General features: G+C 52.5%; 2 protein-coding genes across 2 annotated transcripts; both read right to left on the bottom strand.

Moving 5' to 3' along the window:
• Window positions 1-2,061: 2,061 nt before the first annotated feature.
• On the bottom strand, window positions 2,062-13,037 carry ACADS (acyl-CoA dehydrogenase short chain). The gene is made up of 10 exons (XM_036993519.2): window positions 12,226-13,037; window positions 10,940-11,109; window positions 5,175-5,324; window positions 4,848-4,959; window positions 4,236-4,387; window positions 3,760-3,930; window positions 3,556-3,693; window positions 3,331-3,426; window positions 3,078-3,134; window positions 2,062-2,912 (listed from the first exon to the last, which is right to left on the bottom strand). Exons 1-10 carry the CDS (start codon window positions 12,557-12,559, stop codon window positions 2,760-2,762), a joined length of 1,533 nt encoding a protein of 510 aa, XP_036849414.2. The 5' UTR covers window positions 12,560-13,037; the 3' UTR covers window positions 2,062-2,759.
• A 1,321-nt stretch (window positions 13,038-14,358) lies between these two features.
• Window positions 14,359-24,002, bottom strand: UNC119B (unc-119 lipid binding chaperone B). Its single transcript, XM_036993516.2, has 5 exons — window positions 23,726-24,002; window positions 21,058-21,171; window positions 19,271-19,385; window positions 18,972-19,144; window positions 14,359-18,261 (listed from the first exon to the last, which is right to left on the bottom strand). Exons 1-5 carry the CDS (start codon window positions 23,955-23,957, stop codon window positions 18,149-18,151), a joined length of 747 nt encoding a protein of 248 aa, XP_036849411.1. The 5' UTR covers window positions 23,958-24,002; the 3' UTR covers window positions 14,359-18,148.
• Between the last annotated feature and the right edge of the window lie 2,725 nt (window positions 24,003-26,727).

Genomic DNA, 26,727 nt, shown 5'->3' with positions numbered 1-26,727 from the left:
ACTAATAATCAAGTCAGGAGTAAAATAGGGAGTCACTGCCAAAAACACATACCATGAAGCTAATCACGAAGAGACATCTGACTGAGGGCCACTCTATGCAACCACCAGCCTAGATACAGCAAAAAGCCAGTGTCATGAAAAACTGCTTCAGTCTGAGGACTACCCTAGTGTGAAGGAGACAAGAGACCTTGCCTCTAATGCAACATGTAACCCTGGGCCTTAGGGAAAAAATGGAGAAACACTGAGACAACTGGCCAGTTGTGACTGAGATGGACTGTTTATTACGGCCATGCCTCCCAGCTGCTAACTGTCCTGCCGTGTTCCTAGGAGATGCACGCTGGGGGAGAGGAACAGGATGTCTGTGACCGACCTGAATGAACAGTTCAGGTTCAGAAGGACCCAGGACACAGTTCAGCATCGAGTTCTAATGTCAGGGGACTTAGGCAGAGGCCTGCTCCTTGTCAAGACCAAGGTCCTTGAGGTGGCCACCCCCCACCCGTACTCCCCACAGGGTAGAGGGACAGACCGCCCACCTGGACAGCCCCATGAGGCAGGCCGTACAGAGGTTCAGAGCTCTGGGCCTTCACTTAGAACGTGGGAGACAACATAGCCCCGAGGCTGTGAGGATCCTCCCCATGGGGGTGAGTCAGGCCCAGACAGTTATGAGAGGCAGAGAGCCAGGCTTGGAAGACAGGCCTGTGCCCTGACACCATTTGCCCTAAGGAGCAGTGTGGCTCTGGCCAGTCGCCCAGTGGCCCTTCCAAGACCCGCACAGCAGCAGGTAGGGCAGGCGGGCCTGAGTACCAAGCCGGGAGGGGCGGTGTCTGGGCCTGGCTCCCAGCCTGGCTGCCCCAGGGGCTAAGGCCCACTTTGGGTTCCACTGGTCCCCTCTGAGCCTCAAAGCTGTCCCCCACCCCCACCCCATCCCCTCATTTGGAGCACTGGTCAGGGAGCCCCCTGAACACTCCCCCCCAGCTGTTCATGGGTTGGGACTCAGAGAGTACAGACCACCTGCCTCCCAGGCAGGGGTAGGTCAAACTTGGCCCCTGGGGAGAAACCCTGCATCCCACCCAGATCCCCGCACCTTTGGCTGCCCTGAAGCCCAAGGCTGGGACACAGGCAGAGCCACGAGCACCACAGGGGTGCGAGCTGGGAGCCGCTGGGGTAGGCCCTCCTGGGCCTTACCTGCAGCAGGACTTGGTCAGGCCACCCAGACCTCGCCGCTGCCCGGCCCACTGTCAGCAATGCAGAGGGAACCTGCTTCCACCGCAGGTGCGGCTGGTTGGCAGAGGGTCCGCAGCACCCCTGGGTACCCACCACCAGCACACTGCATGGTGCAGCGGGCTCCCTTCCACCCTGCAGAGCCGGATGCTGCCCTCAGGCCGCCATAGTGATGCACCTCAAGCCCCTCGTTGCGGCAGCCCCAGACCAGGCAGCTTCCTTTGGGGGTACGACACTGGCCCGCTGCTCGGCGCCCACTTGATTGTGGCTCCAGAGGAGTCACACCCCAGCCCCCCTTTCCTCCAGTGCAGGCCAGCCTCCCCAACCCCCACCGCTCTGCAGAGGGCTGTCCCCACCTTTCTCTCCCAGCTGCTTCAGTCACTACTTGGGGCAACAGTGGTTCAGAGCATGGGCTCTGCCTCAGAGGCACCAGGGCCCCTCACCAGCAAGCTCAGTGCTGGCCCACCAAGTCCAGGAGGGCTGCTTTTAGCCTCCCAGCTCCATCCGCATCCTCTCCCCCCACCTCCGTGCCCCTGGCACCCTCCTCCCTCCGGCTTGGAGGCTGGGCCCACCGAGCAGCATCCCTGGGACAAGGCCCTGTGGGCCAAAGGCCCTGACCCGTCTGCCACCCAGACAGCACTAACCTGGCCACCTGGCCACCTCCAGGCCCAGCTCCTCATTCCCCAGAACCGAGTCAACCCTGCTGGTGCTGGGGACCCTCCAGAGCAGAAAGGGGTCTCCAATCGCCCTCAGCCTAACCAACACGGACTCACTCACTCTGCGGGATGTCAGGGAGCCGACTGAGGACTATCTTCCCTCCCAGCAGCGCGCGAGAGGAACACCAGGGCAGATACGCTTTATTATCCACAATCAGTCCCCACACTTGATTGTCCCAGGGTATGAGCCAGCCCACCCAGCTGCACACACTTTATTCTTTACAAAGAGAGGGCTGAAGGGGCTCTGAGCTGCCTTAATGACCCAGCCCCCAAGGCCTAGAGATCGTAGCCTCTACTACTGAGGCCTGGTCCTTCTGCCCAACCCCAACTCCCCATCCTGACACCTGAACTCAGGGAGCAGACGCTGCCAAGAGCCTGTCCCACTGGTCTCCTGCTGAGACCCAGGGCCCCCGGAACAGAGCTGTGGGGTCCCAAAATGGTAACTTAGCCCTTCCCACAGCCCTACCTCCAGGCCATGTCCACTCTGATGAAGGACTTAAGGCACAGCGGTGAACATGGAGCGAAGCCAGGAAGCAGAGCTAAAGACGGGTGCTCCTCAGCCGCAGGTCACTGCCCCACCGTCCCTGTGTCTGAGACTCAGCCCAGGCAGTTAGGTGTGGGGTGGGCAGAGGTGGGGGTGGCAGGTGAGGCCACACCAGAAGGACTGGGGCCAGGGTGCTCCTGGCAAGAGGAGAAATGGCCCCTCCCATCAGCCCCAGTCTCTCAGGGAGTCAGAGTTTAGGCCACGTAGCTCCTACCCCCTTGCCCACGGAACTCAGGCCAGCTGGTCCAGGGTTGGGTACAGGTCAGCCCTGCGGAGGCTCAACTTTGGTAGCTCTTGAGCAGGTGCCCAGCAATCACCAGCCTCTGGATCTCACTGGTGCCTTCATAGATCTCGGTGATGCGTGCATCGCGGTAGTGCCGCTCAGCTGGCATATCTGTCACGTAGCCCATGCCACCTAGGATCTGGAGGGCCTAAGGCAGAAAGCAGGGGCTGAGGAGGGAGGAAACCCCCCAACCTGTGGGGAAAGACGGGGCAGGACGAGCCAGGGGAGGGGCAGCTGGCACGCTCTCAGCTCCTCAGCCCCCACAGCCTCGCCCAGGTGCCCTGTCCCTGCACTCTGCACCCGAGACACTCACCTGGTGGCTGATGGCAGTTGCAGCCTCCGATGCAGCCAGCTTGGCCATTGCTGACTCCTAACCACAGGGATATACGGGGTCAGAAACTTTACCTTGGGGGGAGCCCCCAGCAGAGGGCCCCTCACCAGGGGCTGCTCCACTTGGAGCAATAAACCCATCTGCCCAGGGAACTGGGACCCCACCCAAACTTCTCCCTCCCTTTCTGGGCCCACCAAAGGACCAGAGCCTGGGGGACCCCCTTCCCCATGTACACCTTGGTAAAAGGCTTCTTATTATCCTTCAACATGGCAGCACGCCAGGTCAGCAGCCGGGCACTCTCCAGGGCCAGGGCCATGTCCGCCAACTTGAACTGCAACGGAGCCCCGGGCCACCCATCAGCAGTTGCCCCTCCCTCACTGGAGGGATATGGGAGCAGGTAAAAGCTCAAGGGAAGGCTGAGTTCCCTCCCTCCAGCCTCCCACAGCCTCCACCTCATTACCTGGATGCCCTGGAGCTTGGTGAGTGGTGCCCCGAAGGCCCTGCGGTTCCCGGCGTAGTTCACAGCACAATCGAGGGCAGCCTGAGCAATGCCCAGAGCCTGGGCGGCGATGCCAATGCGGCCCATGTCCAGGGTTTGCTGTGGGGAGCCCCCCCGTCAGCGGCTGGCCGGCTGGGCCCCAGGCCCCCCCACTGCCCGGCTCACCATGGCTATCTTGAAGCCCATCCCCGGCTCCCCCAGCAGGTTGTCCCTGGGGACGCAGCAGTCCTCAAGGATGAGGTTGGCCGTGGATGAGGCCCGGATGCCCAGCTTGTCCTCCTTCTTCCCCAGCGTGAGGCCAGGCGTCGGCATGGGGACCAGGAAGGCACTGATGCCCTGAAAGGCCCCACACACCAGTGGTTTTCCCCAAAGCTGCCCCAGGCCACCGCCCTTACACAAACCACACGGGACACACTGCATGCAGTCCCTCCCGCCCCCGACGGCCCCCAGGCCCCAGGCTGTGTCGCCCTCTGCTGGCTCCTCAGGGGAAGGCGCAGGCACCAACCACAGGCCGGGGAGGAAAGGGGTGGCCCCAAGGTGCCCCGAGCAGGGACAGCTCTTCTGGGCTCAGGAGATTCGGACCTGCAAACTATGAAATGACTGCAGCCAGAGGTCTCTCTGACCTTCTCTCGGGGTCCTACCTTGTTTTTTAAGGATCTGTGTGTGCTGGCAAAGACCACGGCGGCTGAGGCCTCCCAGGAATTGGTGATCCAGGCTTTGGTGCCGTTCAGAACCCAAGAATCACCCTCTTCCCGGGCAGTAGTGGAGGCGGCCCCCGCGTCGCTGCCATTCCCTGCCCCACACACAGACTCAGATCAGCGCCGCCTCCGCCCCACTGTCACCCACTCAGCGGGGAGCCCAGCCTCATGCCCAGCTGGTGTGCATGGAGACCCTGAGAACTGGGCTCCCCAGAATCAGGGTCATGGCTTCTGGAGAGAAAGCTCCAGGGCTGCACCAGCTCCCAAAGTTCTGGTCCAAGAGGGCAAAGCAAGGGTGCACAGCAGCTGGGCATCTTTAGGCCAAAGGAACCCCAGAGCCAAATGCCCCTCCCAGCTTGGCTGAGGGAACCATGAGCTCCTTGGGGGACCCCAGGCAGCCAGCACAGCCCCAGGCACTCACATCAAAAACCTGTACCCGAGAAGCTGGGCCACCTGGCACAGACTCCACAACGGCCCCTACCCCAGAGGCAACCCGTCTGTCACCCTGATTCTGCAGAGAGGGGCCAGGGGCCAACTGCTGTCCCACATCAGTACCTGGTTCACTGAGGGCAAAGCAGCCAATTCTGTCACCACTGGTGAACGGAGTGACCCACTGCTGCTTCTGCTCTTCGGAGCCGAATTTCAGGAGAGGCCCCAAGTAGAGGGACTGGTGGGACAGAGGGTGGCCTTCAAGCCCAGGTGCATGGGCCCAGCTGCAAAATCACCCCGAGACCTGTTCTCTCCAGAGCCCTACCCACAAGTTCAGAGGAGGTCAAGGATGGGAGCTGAGGCCTGGCTCTGCCCAGGATGTGGGGACCCATGGCTGGAGTGCCTGCCCACCCACAGGGACCTCCCCTCCGGGGGCCCAGGAGAGACACTCACATTGTTGACACTCATGATGACGCCAGTGGAGGCACAGCCTCGGCTGATCTCTTCCACCGCAATGGCATAGGCCAGGTAATCGAGGCCAGCACCGCTCAACTCCACGGGCACATCCATGGCTAGAAGCCCAAGCTCACCCATCTTCTTCACCTGACCAGGGGGAGGAAGTCACTGCAAGGGCAGCTGGGGACAAGTGCCCACCTCCCAAATCCCAGACCCTTCCTCCCCAAGCCAGTGTCTATAGAAACTCAGGCCATGTGGCCCGTGTACCTACCCCATGATCCCAAAGCTGAAGACCCAGGTTCAGCTGAGGCATGCATGGCAGCACCATTCATTCAAGCCATCCTAACCCCACACTCAGTGCTGGCTCACATCGTGTGCACAACCAGTGGGCAGGCAGAAGGCACAGGAAGCCTTCAGGGGCCTCCAAGGCAAGGAGCAGGACAGCACAGTACCAAACTGACCTTCAGCCTCTTAAGCACACCACACATTCCCCCCCTCCCACCACAGGGCCTTTGCACATGCTGCTTCCTGTTGGTAAGGCCCTTTATCAATGAATTATCATCTCCTCCTTCCCTTCGGATCTCAGCTCAAGCACTACTTTTTCCAGGCTGCCATCTCTGCCCTCACTGAGTCAGATGCTCTTGTAAGACTCTAAGTGTGGGGTGGACCTTAAACTCAGGGCCCCCGTGCATAACAAGCTGGGGCAGAATGCCCAGTGGCATTTGGCTACTGCCCCTGAAAGTGCAACTCCAGCTCTGCAGCCCCTGGACAGCCACTGTGCTGCAGCCACGGGGAGGAGACAGCTGGGGGGGGGGGCAGAATGGCAGCCCCCTAAAGACATCCTGTCCTAAATCCCCCGGGACCTATGAACGTTTTCTTCATGTGGCAAAAGAAGACTTTGAAGATGTGATTCAGCAAAGGGCCCTGAGATGGGCGGATGGGTCCTGGATTGTCCACAGGGTCCGAACATCACCACAAGCGTCCTTATAAGGAAAAGAAGAGTCAGGAGGGTCAGAGAAGGAGGGTGACGAGGGAACCAGAGGTGCGAGTGAGGCGGGCGCGGCTGGAAAGGAGGCAGGAGCCAAGGAATGCAGGCAGCCTCTAGAGGCTGAAAAGGCAAGGAAAGGGACTCTCCCCCAGATCCTCCAAAGGACCCAGCCCTGCCAACACCTCAGTTTCCCAGTGAGACCCATTTTGGGCCTCCAGGGACTGTCGGCTAATAACTTTGTTATAAGCCACTGAGTTTGTGGTAATTTGCAGTAACAGCAATAGTAAACCAGCGCACAGTGGTGAGTGGGGCTCAGAGCCACCAGGGGTGTCATTTGAGAATCACTAAAAGGACGGATGATCGTGGTCAGGGCACTCCTAGGGAAAGATGGGAGGGGGTGCCCTGCTTAGAAATGCCGTGTCACCTCAGCAGCAGAATCAACTCAGGGCGGGGGGCCCGAGGCTGAGAGGGCCGCCTGCAGCGCTGTGCTCAGACTCAGCCCTGGGCCAGCACGCGCGTGGCCTCAGAACGGAACTCACAGCTGGGGCATCCCACACAGCTGTTCTAGGGGGACTTCACTGGGGAATGCCAGTTGTGGGTTAGGAGCCTGAGCCACATTCCAGCAGAGGCTAGAAATACACAGGCCTTCAAAGTCCTGCTCAGGCCCAGGCAGGAAGCTCCCTGAAAGGCTCTCTCTGGCCAAGCAGCTGGACAGAGCTGACAAAGCCCCACTTGTCTCCCCCTACAGGCACCGCCCAACTTCCCTGTACACTAAGGCACAGCTTTCTCTTCATGCTATAGCTCTTCATAAAACCTTGGCATAAATGACAGGTTAGTCGATCAACCCATCTCATTCCAAGAAATAAAGGGAACCAAAATTCCCAGGCAGAGAGGAGCAGAACAAGGAGTCCCCGCCCGCCTCTTACAGCTGGGAGCGCACCTCCAGGACACACAGTCAGGGTAAGTCAAGGCCCCAAGGAATTTCATCAGGGCGACCCTGGCTTGTTTTCCCCGACCTTTCTCGTTCTGAAATAGATCTCTAGATTTCTGGCAGTATGCAATGGCCAGCCACAGGGGCGTTCCAGAAAAGAACTGGAAACAGAAGCGATCATGGTAGCGACGTGCACTCACTGAAGTATATCCTGAAGAAGAGACCAGCAAGTTGGAAGAGGCAAAGGGGGGCCGTGGAAGGGAGACGCCACATGAGCAGGAGCAGCAGCCCGCCTCCCTGGTGTTTCAGCAGAGGGCCTGAGCCCCCAGAGGTCTCTCAAGGGAGACCTCTTAAGAGGACCCACAATGTTAGTCTCGGTCCTGCGTGTCTGTGACCCGGGACCCAGACCTGCGTCTCACAAGGAGGCAGCACCACTGGGCGGCCGAGTCTGGGGCAAGGTCTCCAAACTCCCACCAGAAGACGTGAGAACAAGCGAGACTGCTTTCCTGGCGGCGACACACACAGCAAGCCTTCAGCACCTGCCGCCTCCACGTCTGGGAAACGTCTGGAGGGTACTTCATATGAAAACACTTTAAGCTGCTTCTAAAGCTCACAGGTTTAAAAATCAAAATTAGCGTACATGACTTGGTTATGTAGGCTGTGCCTATGCTCACCAGAGCAAAGCTAACTCCCTCTGAAGAAAAGGGTCCCTACTTGTTGAATATTTGCTGCTTATCCAGGGGAGAGGCTCTGTGAGCTGCCCCTCTAGTCTCCACCTACATGCTAGGGTGTGCTCGGTGTTGGGACAGTAAGGACACTCAGGATACCTGACCATCTGGGGTTCAGTTCAATACAATTCCGCAAACATCTGTTCGATGTCGAGTACTTTAGCTGAGCGCAGGGTGTGGTGCTGGATGAGGACATACAAGGACCCTGCCTTCAGGGAGCCGGCTGTTTGAAAGGACTGTGCCATCAGACCCGCACAGGAATGTGACAGGTCAACTAGAGAATTAAGGATTCTCACTGGAAGGCTCCTGGGATCCAGGGAGATGAATTCTAGTTGGGAGAAATGAGAGCAGGTGGCATTCAGGAGACATTTTGGATATAACAAGGGTCAGTGCGTGGAAGGAAGAAAAACGGGGTTTGACTCTAGAGGTTTCTGTGTGGCTAAGTGTTAGCGCCACCGCCTGAGACTGGGCAAGAAGAGGAAAGCGGGTTTCTGCGCCTGGTACAGGGAAGTTAACGTCGTAAACACCCCTGAGTGAGGAGGAAGAAGCTGGGTGCAGTTTTATAGGTATAAACACGCTCATGCATTTCCAGGGTAAGGAGTCCAAAGTCAGCTGGAATCACCATTCTATTCACTATTACCTTATTTGTTATAAAACAAAATAGCTCTGTAAATTCACACGAGCAGCCAAGTATGCAGAAACTGGCCCTGACCCTCCACCTAATTCTTGGCCAGCCCTCTCTCAACTCTCCTTCCCTTAACTCCTCTCCATTGATCTACTTTACCGGGGGGAAAATTCTCCAGGAAAAAATACTAGACATCACTAACTAAGCACCAGCTTTGGGCTGCCCAGGGTAGGGGAGTGCTCGGGAGTCTGCATCTGGCGCCTCCAGTTTCAGCTGTGAGCCTAGACCTCTGGCTTCTGTTATTGCATCTGAAAACTGGAGATACTTGAACTCAGAGTATTGTGTTGAAGACTTAACACAGAAGCGCCTGGAAAAGAGTGACCCCCAAACCAGTATTACTCCTGTTACTATAATCATTATTATTTCCACACACTAATGGCAGTATTCTGAATTGTACCCCCTGCCCTATCATCTGTGTGTCTAGGTCTTTGGTCCTTCTGCCTGCTTAAGCCCTGCGTTCCTTTCTGGAGCTGGGAGCCATGGGGACAGAGACAGTGACCAAAGCAAAGAGCCACCAGGTTTCAATACTTGGCAAAAGAAACAAAATGCTCTCCAGCTCTCAGAGTTCATCCAAATGTCCCTTCATTGTCTATAAAAGGGGGATAAAATAGCAGGACTCATGGTAATCTAATGAAATGACAGATCAGAGAGCCCCTTGTCCAGGGTGGAACAAAACACAGGTGCTGTCACTGCCCTGAGCCACACTCCAGTGCACAGCAAATCCTGCCTGGGGGTGGGGGGTGCCCACGAGCCAGAGGGGAAGGAGGCCCATGCCCAGGGCCTTCTGTGCCCTCTTCCTTCCTTATCCATTTCTGCCACGAGAGAGGAGGACTAGCCTGCTGATGCCACAGCTCCATGAAGCAAGCAGACCATACAGCCAGAGGAGTAAAGAGTAGATAGGTTGAAAGTGTGTTCCTACCCCCAGTTATCTTGCCCAGAGCAAATCTATTTTTGAGAGCATATAAGAATATCGGAAAAATAAATCACGTGTTCTGTTGTTTGGGAGGAAAAGCCCCAAGACACAGCTGTAGGGACTATGGGGACAGCGCCTCTACACTGCTCCAGCTTTTCAATGCCTATGTGTTTATTTGAGTCCTCTAGTCACAAAAAGTTTGAGTTTTTTCACATCTCCGCTAATGGCACTGAAAGACGAAAGGCAAATGCCAAATAGGGAGACCGAGGGCAGTGTGTGTGGGTCTGCTGGGCAGGGGGCTGCTTGGGCCCTATCAGTGACATTCCTGATGAGACTAGGGCTCCCCTGCCTGCCAGCTGGGCCTCTGGGACAGCCACGTGGATCACGGATGGGGAAGGGTTTTGGAGCCAGCCAGACCTGGGTGTGAATTCTAGCTCCACAGACCAGTAAACCTTGGAAAATCACTTATCTTCTCTGTTGTCCCAATTTTCCCATTTGTGATAAATATAACAACATTAACGGCTAGGAAAATATAATTCATTTTCCATGAATCTGACATACATTATCTCACCTAATCCTTGCAAGCAAATCCAGGAAGAGAGAGAAGAGTTTAATCTACAGGTGAGGATTATCCTTAGGACTAAATGAAATGATACAGATTAAATGCTTAATACCTAGATGTTGCCCAACTGATTTTGGTGCCCAGAACACCATGTGCCATCTCCATGTTGAGCTCCTTGCATCTTCCCACGGTCCTGGTCCAGCACCCAATACACCAGGAATACACAATATTTACTAAGCTGGAACACTGGCCCAGAGCCCAGGAGACATGTCAGCGGTGACCTCAACTCTTGAATTCCTCACACTGAAAAACCGGTGAGGAGAGGAGGCCAGAAAGGTTTACTATTTCCAAGTTATTACTCAACAAGTATCTACTGAATATACCAGCTGCCAGACATTCTGCCAGGTCAGGGGATATGGCAGGAACCTCTTAAACATGTGATTACAGATGGACTGACGCAGATGGAACACAGTTGCATGGGAAGGGGCATGATGACTGGGATCTGGCAGAGGACAGACTCGGGGTCAAACCCAAGCTCTGCAACTCACCAGCTCCATGACTGTGGGCGCATTGTTGAGACGCTCATGGATTAGACTTGCAGCAACTGTACAGCCGAGTGTTGCACCTCACGGGAAAGCTGAGATAACATGTCTCAAGCACTCAGAACAGTGCCTGGCACGTGGGAAGCATTCTCTAGGTGTTAACTACCGTGATGAGCACAATGCCTGGCACACAGTGAGCACAATGACTGCCCATCACTATTACTGTTATTCCAGAAGTTAATCCTGCTTACAGACCTTAAGCTGGACAGGCGACACCTCCAGAGCATTTTCTGGGTCCCAGGACCTGCTTCAGGATTCCCTGACTGGAGAGACCTCTGGCTGTCACTGTCACCACATATCCAGGAGCCACACGAACCCACCACCACCAGCAACTGCAGGGGCTGAACTCTTACCTGAGCGGCCGGGAAGCGATGTTCCTTGTCCATCTGCGCTGCAACGGGAACCAGCTCCCTCTCTGCAAAGTCCCGGCACGTTTGACGCAGCATCTGGTGAGTCTCAGGCAGTTCCACAGACTGGTAGATGGTATGTAACTGACGCCAGGCCCAGTTTGGAGATTGGAGAGCTGCCAGGGGGCAGAACAGGGGGCAGTGGAAGGGTGGGCAAGTCTTATGTGATAATAACAATGGCAATAATAATAATCACAGTGATCCACTAACTCAGTGGTTCTCCATCAGGGATGATTTCCCCTCCAACGGATACTTGGCAATGTCTGGAGACATTTTTGGTTGTTGCACACAACTGAACAGTGGAATGCTACTGGGACAGAATGGATGGGGACCAGGAAGACTGCTGAACATGCCACAATGTACAGAGCAGACCCCACAACAAAGAATACCAGCCCAAAACGTCCGCAGTGCCGCTGGTGAGAAACCACACTGACTGAACGCCTCCTGTGCTTGCTCGACACTTTGCATACGACCATCCCCCTCAAAGTCGGTGTGACACCAATAAAAGTAAGAGCACCAATAAAAATGGGAGATCTTAGGCAAGGATCTTCCCTGAGCTTCATGAAATGTGGAGCACAACAGCATGCAGCTTCTGGGCGCGGGAGGATTAGAGACACTAAAGTGGCACTTAGCACAGGCCTGGCAGAGAAACTCCGCGACGGTCCCGTTTAGTGGTATTATTCAGGGTGAGAGGGACTTGACCAGGCAGCAGCAGCCCTGGCCACACAGGTCATTACTACCACAGCTGGACAGAAATGACAGGATGGGAAAGGTTCTATGAACTTATCAACAAGAGCAAACGTTTACCCAGCAGCACCTGTTACGTGCCAGGCACTGTCCAAAGTGTTTTCAACAAACTCTGTGATTTGATCCTTACAACAGCGCTATGCGAATAGTAACATTGACTGTGGCTATTTTACAGAGGGGCCAACTGAGGCTGGCAGGGCTGCAAGTCTTGCCCAAGGTCACGGACGCTGAGTCTGGGTTCAATTCGGGGCTGGCTCCGGAGGAGGGGCGCCCCGGACCTCCGCTGCGGGAGGAAGGAGGGGAGGCGACGCGGCCGAGCGGTGGGAACTGGACTGGACGTGGGTGTCAGAGCAGGAGCAGCGGCCGCGCAGGCGCGAGGAGCGGCCGAACTGGGGCAAAGGCCGCGCGCGTTGCCGGCGGTGGGGAGGGCCGCCCGTCCGCCCGCGGCGGGGAGAACAAGGCCTGCGGAGCCGGAGCGCACTCACCTCCGCGGGCTGGGCCGCAGGCCCGGGCGAGCAGCACGGCGGCCATGGCGGTCGGAGACGGCGCCGGCGCGGGACTCCTCGGCGACCTCCGGCTGCGGGCGCGCGGATTCCGGACTGCGGGGGGCGGGGCCCGCCGCGCCTCCTCCCGAGCCCCGCCTCCCTTCCTGGAGGCAAAGCCGCGCCCACCCGTGTGCGCAAAGTCTCCGGGGTCGAAGTGCGTCCCTCCGTTTGTGAAGCTCTTCGATGGCAGGCCCCTCTCCTGAAGTCCAGCCCCGTGGACTAAAAGCTGCATGCGTCCTCCTCCGGCCCACCTCTGCGGCCCTATGCCGACCATTCTCTTGCTGTGTTTGCGCCAGCCACACAAAGCAGCTTGATTCTCCACGAGCTGTTCCTGCCTCCAGGCCTTCGCACTCTGTTCCTCTCCCTGGGGCGCCCTTTCATTCGGGTCTCGCTCACCAAGGCCTGCCCCGACCACACGCTCTCCATCCCATGTAGTTATTTATTCGTGGCACTTAGAATCTGAAATCCTATGGAGCCCACCGCTAGTCTGTGAGCTCCAAGAGAGGCAAACGTCTTGCTCTGGTGCTCAGTATTTAGGCGCAGATGTGGGTGAACTGTAATATTTCCAGAATATCTCGCCTGGTTTTAGTATATTTGCATATCAACAGGAGCTCCAGGGTGGAGAAGAGTATGGCTTTAGTGCATTTGCATCATTCCTCAGGGGTGGAGAGTAGTTCATCTCTGTATCAATCGGTAATTACCTGGGCAAGGAGGGCTTATCCGTACCCGAGAGGAGAGAGGGGGGCCAGTTTTGCTGCTGCTGGAGCAGGAGAGAGATATGGCCCAGGACTGCAGTTTGTAAGCAGTAAACGGATTTTAAACTCTATTTCTCCCTTCGACTGATTTCGGTTTTTAGAGGTATTTTGGCCCGGGGTTTTCTCTCCCCGGACTTACACCAGGGAATTGGGTTCCCTGGGAGGGCAATTTCATGCCCCCGCCCCCACCCCCACTGGAGGTTGTGAAGGGGCGTGGGGCTGCTCCTTCCCTGTTTCACTGTCGGCCCATCTGGCTCACCCCCAGTTGTGAGGCAGGGGCAGTACCCCTAAGGCCTCACACTGGGTCCTCAGCATCCTCATCAGGACAGCTTCACCCTTTCCAAGAAACAGCGATTTCACTTGCCTGCGAGGGCCTTCCCTCAGAATAAGTGTGAATCAGACTTCCCAGGTATCCACACTTCCCAGGCACCCACACAGCCCTCCAACTGCCTTTCTCACCACATCACTCAGCCAGACATCTCTCCCCAACACTGACCCATGTGCCAAAAACTGTCTTTTCCCACCACCTTGCTCTACCTCCTGGAAGAAGTGAATCAAAAGATGCAAAAAAGTCCTTAACATGTTACCTATCATTTAAAAGAAAGGCATTTAAGAAGCAAGCCTCTCAATCCACAGTACTTTAAAGCCAAAGGAATGACTGTCCTTGCAAATGCTGAGGTTTCCCTCACCTTTGTATCATCCCACCTGGGCACCAGCCCTGGGTTGAAGAAAAAAGCAAAGAGCAGGAGAGAAGGGGAAATGAGTGAGTGGCTTTTGTGGGCAGAGGTCAGTAATTGCTTCAGGTGCCACAGACCATCTAAACCTGACTTATTTTTAAGTTGAATTGTTTGTGACCTTAAACATGGATGCAAGTTTTCCAGTAGAGACAGAAATTAATGGTTTTAAAGGGGCTGGGGTAGAAGGAGGGGACTGGCCACCAACACCAGGACTTTGAGGGAACTTCCCAGGGTGAGGGAAACACCATTTCATGTCTGTGATGCGGTAACAAGACTGTATACACTTGTCACAGCTCATCAAACTATACTCTTTAGACGAGGTAAATTTTACTATAGTTAAAGCACACCTAAATAAACAAACTTTAAAATATATAAACACATTTTCAACTCTTAAAGCCACCCAGGAAAATGAAATCATCAAACCTAAAGCCCCATACTGTTCCACAGGCACCCTAAAAACCAGCCATACTCACTGTACTTTTTACAGAAAGGCCACCTAAAGAAACTCAGGGCCCACCCCCAGCCCACACCTCCTCCCCGGCAACACAAGGGCCTCAGTATGGAGACTAGACAGGTATACATACTGTGAAAAATCTTTCTTTTATTACCGTCTCTTGTGGCAAAATAACATTTTATACAAATAAGTCACCTAGTTCATTACTTTGGACACAAAGACAATACAAACTGGAATGAGGATCTTAGCTGAAGGGGAAAGAGGAGGACAGATCAGGTCATTGATGTGTCTTATATTCTGTGAAAAATAGATTTACAGAGGAAAAAAAATAGACTTTCACAACTTCAATGACTTTACACAATCCTTTGTAACACGGGGTAAATCCACCTCCACCAGATCCTTCTTGTGGCTACAATGTTCCAGAACACGGAATGTGAGTAACATGACGATTGGGTAATGGGGCTCCAAGTGGGTACAGCAGCCCCTCTGCAGCAGGAGTCCTAGTGCCCTGGCACAGAGCCTGTGCTGCCAGTTTTAGGCCTGTCCCCACTCCCCAGATTCCCCATACCTCACTGACATCATGGCGACAACGGCCACCCAAAGAAAGTGACTTTTCAGATTTTAAAAAAATGTACCCTGGGAGCCTACCAGGGGTGGCAGGACACACTAAGGCAAGACTCACCCAATTCATACATCAGACACAGCCTATTTAGTCCATTCCAGAAATGAGTTCTCTTTCCAACTGAAAAGAGAAGTTGACAACTCTTTGGTCTCTGACATTTCAAGAATTGCCAGTCTACGGTTAGCCCCCATCCCCACACCACTGCCCCTATTTGAGAACTAGATGGCCCAAGGAGACTGGTGTCTTTAGGAAATCCTGCCTGCCCCTGGAAACTGTCTAAGCATGGGAGCTTAGGGCTAACACCTAAGGAGAGGACAGTCTCCTTTAGCCTGGAACTACTTGTAGTTACTTCCTCTGTTTACCATTTAGAAGACAGAATGAAATAATCAGCATCTTCTTTGGAAAAGCTAGAAGGGCATCTTATCTTAGCCCAAAGGCTCCACAGGAAAAGAGGTGCGCTCCCAGGAGATCCCAAGGCAGACGGACAGGAGCAAGACAAGAGAGGAAGGGGTGCAGGCAGCAGGCTCTGTGCCACCAGCAGGGCCCGTCAGGCTGCTGGAACGTGCCCGCTCCAGAGCTGCCTCTCACTCTGTCTCCCCATGCAGGTAGTTTCTTCCCCACCGCTGTCTCACCCACAGGATCACTGCTGTCCGGGAGAAGACAAGTAGTGACTCTATAGCATCTTACTACACTGATGGACAGGGACTGTAATGGGGTATGTGGCGGGGGCTTGATAATGGGGGGAATCTAGGGACCACAATGTTGCTCATGTAATTATATATTAACGATACCAAAAAAAAAAAAAAAAAAAAGACCACTGTTGTCAGTATAGAGTATAGTCCAGATTCCTCAATCACATGACCTCCTGATTCAACTTCTGATTGATTCCACTACATTCAAAAGATGACTTCCAATTCTCTCCCCAATTCAGGCACAAAAGCTTGTATCTAAAACTCACCCTGGTTAACACCCTGGTATGGCAATGCTTCTCAAGATTTCCTGAGTAGCTAGACATAAGAATTTGTAGTTGCAGGTACAAAAAATGTCTGGAGAACACCAGACCTTCAGGAGCAGGAAATGGCAAATCCCTGTCCCACTGGGTTCAGACTGAGCAGCTGGCCTCAACCTGGTCTCCAGTGACACCAAAAGCAAGCTGATGAGGACAGGGACACAGCACTGTTCAAGCCAGAATGCCTGCCTCCTCTGCCCGTGGTCCTCCTCCTAGCAGAAGCTAACACTACAGAGAAAAAGATGGCCCACTATCTACAAGACACAGGCTGCACTGCAACGCACTACCCAGACACACTCTGTTGAGCCGCTCTGGGCAGCTCCAGAAACCACCTCCTAGATAAGTACCAAAAAGTAGAAACTCTACCAATGGGCTTCTGAGAACTGGTTGTTCTGAAGCTCGATAGGAATGCACAGGTATGTTAGGGGAGCCACAGTACATAGCAGAGGGAGGCAGTGCTGACGTCTGTCCGCAGCTGAGGAGCGAATGAGAGCGATGCAGCTTTCCCCAGCAGCACATGAGACGCAGCCACACGTAAGGCACCTGGATTTGTGCTGACTCCAGTTCTGAGATTCACTCTGTCTGGCGTTGAGAACCCATTCCACAGGGTACACAGTCTCTTCCCTCACTCGGTGGCTGGATCCAGTGGCAGCACACAGGGGCTGACCCAAGGTTTTCTCAGTGAGAAAGCTGCCAGCATCTGAAACAGCCCCGATCAAGGCCACTCACGCTCTGGAATCCAATCAGGGGGCAACCCTGGTCAGTGGATACCCTGGGGCTTTTGTGGCAGCGTGCTGGCCCCACATGACCTTTCTCTCAAGCATCTTGGGCACAGGGACTGTTACCACATCCCTAGGCTCTTCCTGCTGCTACCTGTCTGTCAGTGCTAAATCCTGGCCACTGCAACAATCTTATCAGAGGATCACAGCATTCAGGCTGAGCATTATAGCCGCCTACACAGTCGGAAAACCGCACGGGAGCTGAGGGGGCAAGATCTATCTGATAAGGGCCTAAGGGCAAAAGTAGCCCACAGGACCGCAAGGAAGGTATTCCGAGAACACATCTCTCTGATAGGCCACATCAGCCTATTTCACCCTTTCCAAACACCCAAAATTCCAATTAGGAGTTTGAAGGATCAGAATATGCATTACTTAACTCTGACCTGCCAGGATGGTTCCAGAAACTACCTCAATATAAAGGCAGACAGGAAAATCCTCCTAAATAAGAAATCCAGAGAGTTCTCTGGCAAATCCCCATCAAAAGCCAACCCTCCAGGCTATGCTCTGTAGTGAAAACCAGCACTCTTTTAAGTAGCTGCTGGTTTGTAACTATACTCAGGCCCAACATGAGCCAGATTAGCCCCAGGAGCCTGATTAACACTAGCAGAAGTCTAACCACACACAACGCACGCTGGGAACACCACTGACACTTATAAAATCTCCCAAAAAGAAGCCTAGAAATAAAAAACAAAATACAGTGAGGCCTGTTCTGGCCTCAAAAGATACTACTGTTCCCAAGAACAAACCCAACACATTCTACCTGAAGAGTACTCAAATGTTAGGAGCCAGAAGCAGGGCAAGTGCATCTTTCTTCCAAAATGAGAACAGGAAGGCACTGCCAGGCTGCACCTTGGTGTATCCCCAGAGGACAGGCCGATGATCCCAGATGTCAGACAGATAAGCAGGCCTCTCTACAACACGGATCTCTCCATTTGGAGGCCTCATCCATCCCTAGCGCCCTGACTCTTGGCGCCTCTCCTCCCTTCCACCCTCTTTTAAGTATTTTTCCAATTGGTTTAGGACTATGCACAGGCTGAGGTCAGACAGTGCTGATGGCAACACCAGAAGTGAGAGGTGCTGCCCAGAAGAGGCCCACCTTTCTGCTTCCCGCCACACCCAGGACCCTACCTTAAGAGCTGCTAACCTACAAGTCGGCTGACCAGAGCCTTCTCACCCTGGCACAACTGTGCCCAGAGAGACCCAGGCTCATTAGGACAAGCAGGAGGCAGCTATGAGCCCATGAAAATAAATGTTGTTTTTCATCTGTATTTCAATCTCTCACTTTACTACAGTACCGCTGCTGCAACCTAAGGGACAGGGGGAAAAAGGGAAGAAAAAATACTGGGAAGAAAACACAGCACTGCTTGGCACTCTCTTGGAGCACAGAAAACTGCCACCCCAGTCTTGGCTTCCTGGGAGTGTGTTGATAAGCTGCAGCTTCAAGCACCCCCATGTGCCAGGAACTTGGGCCACAGCAAAGCGCCTCCCTGTCCACTCCTGCAGCGGTTTACTGGCCTCCGTTATAGGCATAATCAGCCTTGTTGTGCATTATCAGCTTGTTGTCAACAAAGTAGAAGCTGTCAGAACGAGTCTCATAAGGATTTTCAATCATCAGACGAACTGCAAATCAGGAAAGGGAAAAAGCAAAGACTGTGTGTGAGTCTGCCCCATGGGCCAGGTCGGAAAAAACTCAGTATCCCCTGTAACATTCGTAAGCCAGCCCTTCCAGAAAATGTGAGTATACTCTCTTAGACTAATGAGGCCAGAAGAGAGCCAGCTCTCGAAAGCTGGGGAGAACTAGAGACCAGAGGCTCCCAAATGAACGTGACACCCACTTCAGCACAAGGGTGCAATCAACTCTGACATGGCCTCCGCGGTCAGATCCAGCCTGGGTTCTCAGAGCCCCAGGGAGATAAGCTTATTCTTCTGCCACCACAGACTACAGCAGCTTATTTACTTGGTGCTTCTGTTCTGATCCTGTGTAGACATTCTGGTCCAAATTCAGAAAGCTGTTCCTGACTGTGCCCACTTCCCACGGGCACCCCACCAACCAAAGGACTCCTAGGCATGCAAGAGTGCTGGGGGACAGAGACAGCTCAGAGTATTAACTCACAAACAAATGACCCAGCAGAAGTCTATTTCTTGGGATCCAGTCTGAAACATTAGATAGGTTCAATAGGAAATGAGAAGCCCAAGGTCAAATGACTAGATATGCATCACTTCACTACTTCCTACACTGCAAAATGAGGGTGTTGGACCAGATGGATTTCGAGGTGTGTTCCTTCTAGCCGTAAGACTCTGGAATGCTGTAAAAGTCACTGGATACATACTGACATCCTCGGAAAGCTGGGGAAACTCATAGATATGTTCACAAGTGTTCCTACTGCTGGTGATGCAGAAGCCGAAATCAAAGTCAAAGTTCTTCAGCAAGCGTTCCCGGAAATAGTGCCGTTCGATCATCCGGAAGTTTGACACAGGTTTGTCTCCCACTGTGAACTCCACCCTGTAAAATAAAGCTCTGTGAGCCCTACTTTGCCTCGTTCCACCTCTAAAGCCAACCCAAACCAAACCAAGAACATCCTTTGTACACAAGCAGAACATTCTTCCCTCAATAAATACTGGTACTCACGTAGCCCCAACTGTCCGGAGGCGCAGAAATGCGGGTGTGAACTGATAACGGACGAAACGTCCTGCACTGACATCCACATCCCCACCTTCCTCCTCCTCCTCCTCCTCCTCTTGGTCTGAAAGAACACACAGAATCTCGAGTGCACCTGCTCAGCACCACCAGTCCCAGTGGCACAACCAATTAACCGTGCTGGCACCAGAGAAGGATGGCCAGTATTTACTGTGCACAACACCCCTATTACTGTGCTCTCCATGTTATCCGTGTTGGTCCTGATCTCCATTTCACAGATCCGGAAGCTCAAGCTCAGAGAGGTTAGTAACATGCTCCCCATGTCTTTTTTAGCATCAAATGTCTCTGCCTGTAACAAGCCCAAGAGCAACTGGGCAACCAGCTGAGTGGGGATTCAGAGCCAGAGCCTAGAGGCTCTAGAGACCGGCTCCAACAATGTGATTCAAAGAGAAATAGACCAAATTTTCTTAGGGATTTGAACTAATCAGAACAAGTGCTGCAGGAAGGTACTGATTCAGTATGAATCAAGACCCTTCAAGGTAAAGACTGCAGAGACTGAAAATCAAGGTATTTTTTTCTGGACCTGCAGCTGACCTTGAAAGAGTTCAGTTTTGTCCTGAGAAGACTACTCTGAGCCCAGGCGAATCCAAATCCACACACCTGAAGCAGCCCTAGGGCCCTCGAGACCCCTAAGTAGTGGGACTTGTGTGTTAGGGATACACTCACAACAACCAGGAAGCCAGCTGGCCCCGACCTTCTCGATGCAAACGAACTACGCATAGACTTGAGCCGGTGAGTGCCTTGGTCAGTGCTAGATCGTGATGGCAGACAGAATTCTGGGCCAGGGGCAGAGATCAGGGCTCTAGCGTTGGCTGTACAATTAAGCTAAGCTGAGACTTTCTCAGGACAGTCTTTCAACTTATCTGGGATACTAATACCTGCCTTACCAAATTTACAGGCTCCTTCTGAGCAGCAAATCAGATGAGAAAAGTTTTGCAGAGAGTTATTAACACTGACCACTGTTGGTTCTCTGAAGGGTGGGTTATCTGTGCTGGTGTTTTAATAACCAACTCCAGGGGGTGCTAATCTGCACTGATGTGCTCCCAGACCTGTGTGTGATTCCCCAGCCAGAAATGAGTCACCCCGAACTGCATCACAAGAACTGGAAGCATCTAGTCAAGGCTAATTTAAGGAATCCCAAGTAGATGAGAGTTCATGTGTCTGAGCTTTCTATTCACCTAGAAAATGGTGGAGATTAAAATCCAAACTAAGATTTACAAGGAAATATGAAGCACTGTTTAAAGAAAACAGAGTGAGAAGACAGACGAAACTGCTTCAAGGCCTGGACTAGAACCCTCAGTATCACCCTTCCAGTGTCCCCAGGACCCAAGGCTCAGGTGAGCTTTCTTCATAACAGTTTAATTTCACAGATCCCTTTCCTAAGTGGAGGCAATACGGCAAGATGAAAGAGCACAGGATCTTAGAAGTCACCTGAAGTTCTGAGCCTCAGTTTCCTCATCGGTTTACAGAGGTGTGAGGATTACATGAGTTGATGTAAACAGAAAGATGTGTGGGACACAGTGACCACAGAATGGACATTCAACAAACATCCACCTCCTAACAGCTCCAAACCAGCACGCTTGGCAGGCAAGGCTTCAGAAGGAGGCATGGAAGGGGGACACGCGAGAGTCCGTGACACAGGATGCAGTGGCACACAGAAATTCGACCTTCAAAGACCTTTTGCTCTGTCAAGTGTCCCCTACAACACTGAGGCCTACCTGAAACACGAGGTTTGGCAATCTCAAAAAGCACTGTCCCTGTCTCCAAGTCTCGAATTTTGAAGCGAGTGAAATCAATACTGTAGACGTTGTCTTCCGGTTTACATAAATAATCTGAAAGTGAGAGAGAGACCAATGCCATTAAATAATCCTCCAAAACATTTACTTACTTCTCAAGTTTTGGAGCAAACTCAGGTTTTTTTCTTACACAAATCACTTAAAATATACTCCAAAACTTCCTCTTATGTTATAAGCGACAGTTATATGGAGACAATGAAGGGATCCAAGAAAGCAGAAAAAGAGCACGGACTTGGTTTGGATGAGAGATTATCAACACTTAGGAACAGGGATAGTAACAGGGGATTTCTTTGGGAACACCTCAAATATGGCCTACAGATCTTTCATGATCAACTTGGATATCACAACGGGACAGAATTTTCTTCGAATTCCATTTAAAAACATTTATCCTGACCTAATGTCTAATAAAGTGCTTGTTTGCCAACTGTATCACAGAGAATACCAAACGTTTTCTGTGAAGGGCCACATCATAAATAATTTAGGCTTTGAGACCACATAGTCTCTGTCACTACTCAATTGTCACTGCCACCCAAAAGCAGCCACAGACAACACTCAAAAGAATGAGTGTGGCTGTATTCCAATGAAACTCTTTACAGATACTGAAATACAATTTTATATAACCAGGTGTTACAAGATTTTTTTTCCCAACCACTTGAAAATGTAAAAACCATTCTTAGCTTGTGGGCTATATAAAATCAGGCTGTAAGCCATATTGTACACAGGCGGTGGGATAGGTTTGCTGGTGAGGGCATTTAGGTCAAAAGTCAAGTACAGCCTATGACAAGATAAGCTGCTAATCAAAACAGTAATGATTTCATTGCCTTCTCCTGTGGTGACTCCTGACAGCATCTTCTCCATAACTCATTCTGGAACTTTATTTTATATTCCTTGCTTGTGTTGGCGGTTTCATGTTTTACAAGCTGTCTGTCCAGAGGATGGCAAACATGAGAGCTACTGATTATTCTGTAGCTCCCAAACAGGCTGAGACTGGCTGCACCTTTAGAGGCTCCTCAATAAATATTAAGGAGAATGACAAAATCCCAAGGTCACGAGCTCTGACCTGTGGCTTTCTCCAGTAAGCTGCTGAGGTGGGTGTGAGATGCCACACCAACCCTGAGCTCCTACACAGGACCTGAGTGCCCACCAAGAGTGCTGCTTAGGACCAGCCATTAGGATGGCCTGATTCACCCTTGAGATCAGCAGAAAGCTTTAAGTTAGAACAGTCCAGTGATGAGCATTTCTGTACCTTCAGACCCGAAATGAAAACTGGGGCGGAACAGCAGCAGCTTTTTTCACAATGTTTCGATGAAACTGAATAGCCAGGCCTTCCAAAGATATGTTCAGGCATGCAAAGGACAGACCCAACCCAAACAGTGATGGAAAATGGGGACGTCAGACTAACCAGAATCAAATTAAAACTATTTCAGGAGGTGGGAATTATTCCCTTTCCTACAGGATGGACCAAGACCCACTTGCCCACCCGTTAATGAAGCTACCCCCAGCTCCCTGAGACACACCTGAGCAGCTCCAGGCTGACAGAATAAAGCGATTCGGCAGAGAGCACTACTGCAGTCTTAGGTCTATCAAGGGAGTGCCACTTTATTAGACATTAGGTCAGGATAAATGTGTTTAAATGGAGTTCTAACCCACCTGCTGCAGGGTTAGAAGTCTGGAGGCAGGAGGGACGGGCAGAGTAAGCAGGGCCTAACCAGGTGACTGCAAACTCCTGTGGGGGTCTGTGGCGAATAAGCAGCAAGAGAAAGGACATCAAGCCAGGGCTTTGGCTTGGAAGAGAACACGGAAAGGGAGGAGACACAGGACTGGGGTGGGCAATGTATTTCTTCCCACCTTCCTTATATCAACGAAAAGGTGTAGGATAGTTGCATTTTATGGAAGAAATGCATTCCTGAAACCCTGGCATATTTTGAATTCACTATAACAGGTGTCAAAAGCAGGATTCACATTTTGGATTCTGCACATAAACTAAAACTTCATTAATATATATTTGTATGTGGCACGTTTTAAATTTGCGTGACATGCCACGGCAATGTTTGAAAAGCCTCTCTGCACACAAAGGGGTAATCCTCAGGACCGAAGGGAGTAGGGGGTCACGGCAGGCTGGGGAGCAGGGAGGGGCTGCCAGGAGCCGGAGCGGAGGGAAACGCAGGGAAAGCAGGTGGCGGTCTGCGCTGGCAGAGGGCTGCAGAGCTGGGGGTAGACAGGTTGGGGGGAGCCTGGCTGAGCAGGACCTTGGCCGACAGCTGGGGGGCTTCGAGGATGAGGGGGCAGCAGGCCCACTTACCAGGGTCAGGAGGATCCGGTAAGCTAAGAGGGGCTTCCTACCAAACGGATCCCGCTGAGGAGGGCGGCCCGGCCCGGGGGCCCTGCCGGGGCCGGGACCAGGGGAATGCAGCCCAACTCCGGGAGAACCCCTTCCCACCCAGGGCGAGGTGTGGGTGGGGGGCGGAGCCCCGGCCCGAGCGGCCCCAGGAGCCTGGGTGGACACCGCGCGGGGCGAGCGGCCGGCGCCGCCCGGCGAGCCGCGGAAGGGCGCGGCGCGATGGGAGAGCGCGGCCCCGCGGGCACTCACTCTCGGTGGCCCGGCTGAGGCGCAGGACGTGCTCGGGCCGGATGGTGTCCAGAGCCAGCAGCTCCTGCTCCGTGACCGCTGCCCCGATGCTGTCGTCGGCCGCCTGCCGCCGCGCCTTGAGCCGGTTCAGGACACCGCCGCCCGCCTTCTTCTTCTCCTCCTTGCCAGCCAGGAGCCCCCCGGGCCCAGCCGCCGAGCCCGCGGCCGCAGCCCTCGGGTTGGACCCGCTCATGGCTCCGCCGCCAAGATGGCCGCCGCCTCCACGGCGCGGTTACTATGGAGAGCGGGGGCGGGGCCGGGCGGCACCTGGGGGGCGGGGCCTGGGGGCGGTGTCCGGCGGGTCTTCGCCTGCCTGGTCCGGCCAGGTGGTGGTGAGCCCTAGGGTGGCTGGGGCCTTAGCACCCCGGTCCTCTATCAGGCCCCCAAGGTCACCTCAAGTGTTTTAAAAGTATTTCGTACAGTCAAGTGACTTTCTGTCATATAAACTGTGGACAAGGCATCTTGAGAAAATGATTTCTAATCTGTAGCACAGAAGGTAAATTGTAACAGTGCTTCCCAATTAGATTGCCATTCCTAAACCCTACTGTGTCAGGCTTTAGGCTAAACATTGGGCTAGGCTGCAGGGAATTTAAGAATATGAGCACAGGGATTCTGTGTGCCTTACCACTGTATTCGGGCAGTCTTTGAGTAATGCCTGACTCATAGTAGGTGCTCAACAATGACTGAATTGATGTGTGAGTGAAGGAAAGGCCCACTAAGAAAGAGCTTAACTTTGTTGGGGAAGATTGTGAATTACCTAATCCACTATGGGGCCCTGCCTCTTGCCCAGCCCAGTCAAGTATGCATGAACTAGAAGATGCACCAGACTGCCAACTGCTCCAACAGATACAGCAGAGGTGCTATCAGGTACTCAGGGAGTGGTCTGGGGATCAGATAGAGGCTTCACAGGTGTCCTCTGCACTCAGTCTTTAAAGTTAACCATGATTTCACCAGTTGGAGGAGGTAGGCTGGTGTGCAGGGACAGGATAGGGCCACCCTCATACACCCCCAAGTGGTTCCTTCTCTAAGGAATCTGGACCCATACTCTTGTGTGTTGGAGGCCTGGGCTTGATGGATGCAAAATGCATCTGCTAGGTCTGATGTCACTTCAGCCAGACTTAGGCCAGAGTGAAACTCCACCCCTCTCCCTGTAATCCACCTGAAGACCTGACTTATACAGGCTTTGCTGGGTCCCTCTCACCTGATGTGAGGAGCCTGGGAGGGACTGACAGGCCTAGCCTGGTTCCTGGACAGAATCCAAACCTGACTCCACCCCAGCTGCCCAGCCTGGTGGGAACAGTATGTGGCCAAGTTCCTACCTAAACGTTGTCCTGTCTGTGAGAGATTACCACTGGGTGGCATTTAACAAACTGCTCAGGGAAACTTTAATAGATGTGTACAAGAATTAAGGGCTTTCCCTTTGCAAACAACTTTCTAAACCACTCACCAGTGAGTGGTTACTGAAAAATTACCAGAACTTTTAATATGTTACTTGATTATGAATTGCCAAGAGCAGGGCTTATTTAGCATGCAGCCATTTCCCACACTCACTTGCTCACTGAAATTTTGTTCTCAGAGCACCAGGACTAGAGTTACCTGGATCCTGGCTTTTCACTTTCTGGGGATGGTAACAAATATATTAACTCCTTTGCCTACAATTTCACAGATTAGGAATGTAGCTCACATGTATGCACAGGATGTTTACTGAAGAACCATTTGTAACTCTTGAAAAATTAAAATAAATTGCATCCATTTGTGTTATGCACATAGTAAAGGGAATGAGGTCCAACTCTAAGTACTAGTATAGAGAAATCTTAAACATATATTAAGTGAGGGGGGCGCAGACAAGGCACAGAATCGCATTTGTTTAAAAGAAAACATGAATATATGTGTATTTGTAACTGCAAAGGAAGACGTCTGGATGTACACTGAAGTGTTAACTGTGGTTCCCTCCAGCGAGGAGAATATTGGACAGGGAAGAAAGAATCTAGTCACTTTTGACACTATTTAGGGCTACCTCTGTACTAATTTTATAACAATAAGCATATGATCGTGGGATCTTAGGATCTGTGTCTGGAAGGCAGACTAAGCCAGAATAGCCTTGTTTTCTCTTTAAATATAAAAGCAACCTCAAACTTGATTACTTTTTTCTGTTAAAATTTAATAAATACCACCCTATAAGGGAGTGGGGGCCCATACTCTCTCTGGCTGCTACCTATGAATTGTGGTTAAAAGGAAAAGACTTGTCTTTAGAATAGAAAACACACAAAAAAGACAAAATATATGCACATATTCCTTTTTACAAAGGAGTAGGAAAAATTAGTACTGTAACCTCCTTTCTGCCTCTGCCTCTCCTTACCAAATCTTCCTAAGATATGCCAAAAGGCTCTTTTAAAAAATGCTTTTTAAAAAATACATATAACACTCTGTTTGTGGGGGGGGGGAAGAGATTTAGTGCATTAAATAGCAATCCCAAGGTTTCCCTGGACTAGACAGACAGGGAGATGAGTGGGAAGGCTGGCCTCCCTCTCAGCCCAGCTCAGTGCTCTGAGTCCCTCTCCTTCAACTGGTTGTTTTCCTTGCTACAAGAGGTGACAGCAGTTGTTTTCCAGGGCAGTCCCAGAGTGGCCGGGCCATCTGCCTCAAATCAGGCCAGGCAGGTGGGGTCTGGGGCTGGTGCAACCAAAGTAAGCAAGACAGTGGAGGGATTTTTCTGGAAGTTCAGTCCTCCTTCCCTGCCTCCCTGAAGGTGGCTTGCATCAAATCAGTGGGTCATGCCTGGGATTGCAGGCATGCCTGTGGTCTGTAATTGAGAGCTAGTAATTTCCCTAATACCCAAGTCATTTCTCTCCCTGCCTGAGGGCTGTTTTTAAAAAGCATTAACTTATTTTTTATATCCCACCTGTTTCCAAATAGGATTTCTGGCAAATTCTAAAGTCATATAGCACAAGATTGGTGAGTGA

The sequence above is a fragment of the Manis javanica genome, chromosome 15, assembly GCF_040802235.1.
Source record: "Manis javanica isolate MJ-LG chromosome 15, MJ_LKY, whole genome shotgun sequence".
NCBI lineage: Eukaryota > Metazoa > Chordata > Mammalia > Pholidota > Manidae > Manis > Manis javanica.
The sequence above is the reverse complement of the archived record's forward strand: the minus strand, read 5'-3'. Positions and strand labels throughout refer to the sequence as shown.